The sequence below is a fragment of the Haplochromis burtoni genome, unplaced genomic scaffold, assembly GCF_018398535.1.
Source record: "Haplochromis burtoni strain Fernald_Lab_line unplaced genomic scaffold, NCSU_Asbu1 Contig_595, whole genome shotgun sequence".
Lineage (NCBI taxonomy): Eukaryota > Metazoa > Chordata > Actinopteri > Cichliformes > Cichlidae > Haplochromis > Haplochromis burtoni.
The window spans coordinates 179819-181594 of NW_024582956.1; the positions used below are offsets into that span (position 1 = coordinate 179819).

The 1776-nt window shown below is 38.0% G+C and overlaps 1 protein-coding gene across 3 annotated transcripts in view; it reads left to right on the forward strand.

The window, feature by feature from the left end:
* The first annotated feature begins 472 nt into the window (after nt 1-472).
* LOC102312502 (butyrophilin-like protein 10) overlaps nt 473-1776 on the forward strand; it is a 13620-nt gene continuing 12316 nt past the window's right edge. For 2 of the 3 annotated variants that reach the window (XM_042214624.1, XM_042214625.1), the window contains exon 1: nt 473-652. In XM_042214624.1, coding sequence (XP_042070558.1) covers nt 574-652 — 79 coding nt within the window. In that variant the 5' untranslated portion in view covers nt 473-573. The remainder of the gene's footprint in view (nt 653-1776) is intronic. The other variant, XM_005948461.3, reaches the window with a different exon arrangement.

Here is a 1776-nt window from a genome sequence, read left to right on the forward strand (position 1 = left end):
CTCCTGGAAGTGTGTCCCAGGTCATCCTCTGGGCCTCCTTCCTAAACGACATGCTTCCTTGAGGCATGTGAAGAGTGTTATAACTCGAACTAACTTGTGCCTGTTTTGTTTTTTTTCCTTGTGTGTGCGTCATATAAAGATGCTAGTGTGAAAAAATGAAGCTGTCTTTGACCTTTTTTTTTTTTTTTAATTTTTTTTAAATGTCATTTAAAAAAAAAAAAGCTGTCTTTGACCTTAAAGGCTACAGATTCTGGAAGTATGGGGTGTCCTCTCTCTTTACCTCAACCTGTACATAAACTGTTACAATAATCTGTTATCTCTGCTCATTAATCTGTCTGCTGTCAGCGATTCTGTGTAACTGTCGCAGTTATTAAACATGTTAGAGCTAAATGTCGCTGATATTGTCACATATCACACCGGAAGTGCAGTTATAGCTTACGGCTTTAAGAGAATAGAAGGAGAATGAATGTTTCTTTCTTTTTTGTGCGTCAGTGCGCTGGGAGGAGTGGCTCCGAGCTCCTGTGTTTTTAAAGAGATGCTGTAACGTTTGATCCTCTGAGGATTTGTGCAGACATGGAGCTTCTGCCACTTCTGTTTCTGAGCTTCTGTTTCCTGACTTCTGTTTCCGGACTGACGTTTGCTGCTGAATCCGGTAAGAAACTCATTGATTTAGACTGATCATGTGTGCAGGCGCAGTCACGTTTCACAGGTGCGGATGGAGCTTTAACGCTGCTCAGGCTGCTGCTTTAGTGGGTGGATGACTGCGGAGTCTACACCTGTGACATCAGCTTTTAATGCAGCCGCATTTTAGTGTTGAAATAACGAGAGTTAGAGCAGATTAATGTGCAGCACCTGCAACAACGAAACGAATCTATTTCTTTGTTGATCGTTATAGCGATACTCATTATTTCATTTGTATGCGTTTTAAAGCGTACGTGTGTGCGTCTTTGTTAGTGCGCTGCTTCCTGTAAACGCATCTGTTTTGGTCTCTGTTTAAACTGTGTGACATTTGTTTCCGAATGAACTTCATGTTCAGTTTGAAACACATATACACTGTTTCTACTAATACAGAGATAGTGTAGAGGTAGTGTTTGTTTGTTTTTTAATGACTTTACAATAAGAGAAAGTCAAATTTCATGTCAGGCAATCATTATCAAAGAGTGTTTTCTACATTACAATAGACAGCCACGCTACTGGAGTCATGGTAAAGCTAGAAGTATTATATGATTATGCCTAACTCTTTTTATGGAATTTTACTTCTTAAAAATATTTGCTCTGGGATTTTAACTCCACTCATTAACATAGAGGCTTTTCCTGGATAGAGAGGAATGCTGGGAAATATATTACCTGTACTTCCTGACATTGATCTCTGCTGTTCATCAACAATTTCTGCATCAAGCGGATGCAGTTATATAAGAATAGGTCAATATGCAGGGAGAGTCAGTTTTAATGGACCTTGCCTTCTGTGTTCTGATGTCAACGATACAACACGTTATCTATTTAGTGAGTGTTTTATGAAGTCATTAACACAAATAATTTAAAATGATGGTAAGTGGTGCTGAAAAGAGTAAAGAGAGCAGAGAGCAGGATGAGGACTTTGGCTTTCGTGTTTTTATAAAGGATTGAAACGCTCTTATCACTTGTGCTGATAATATGCACTGAATAATAATAGAGAATAATAATAATAATAATAATAATAATAATTATAATAATAATTATAATAATAATAATACCTCTCCGTGAATCGCTACCTTATCGTGGTGGAGGGGTTTGTGT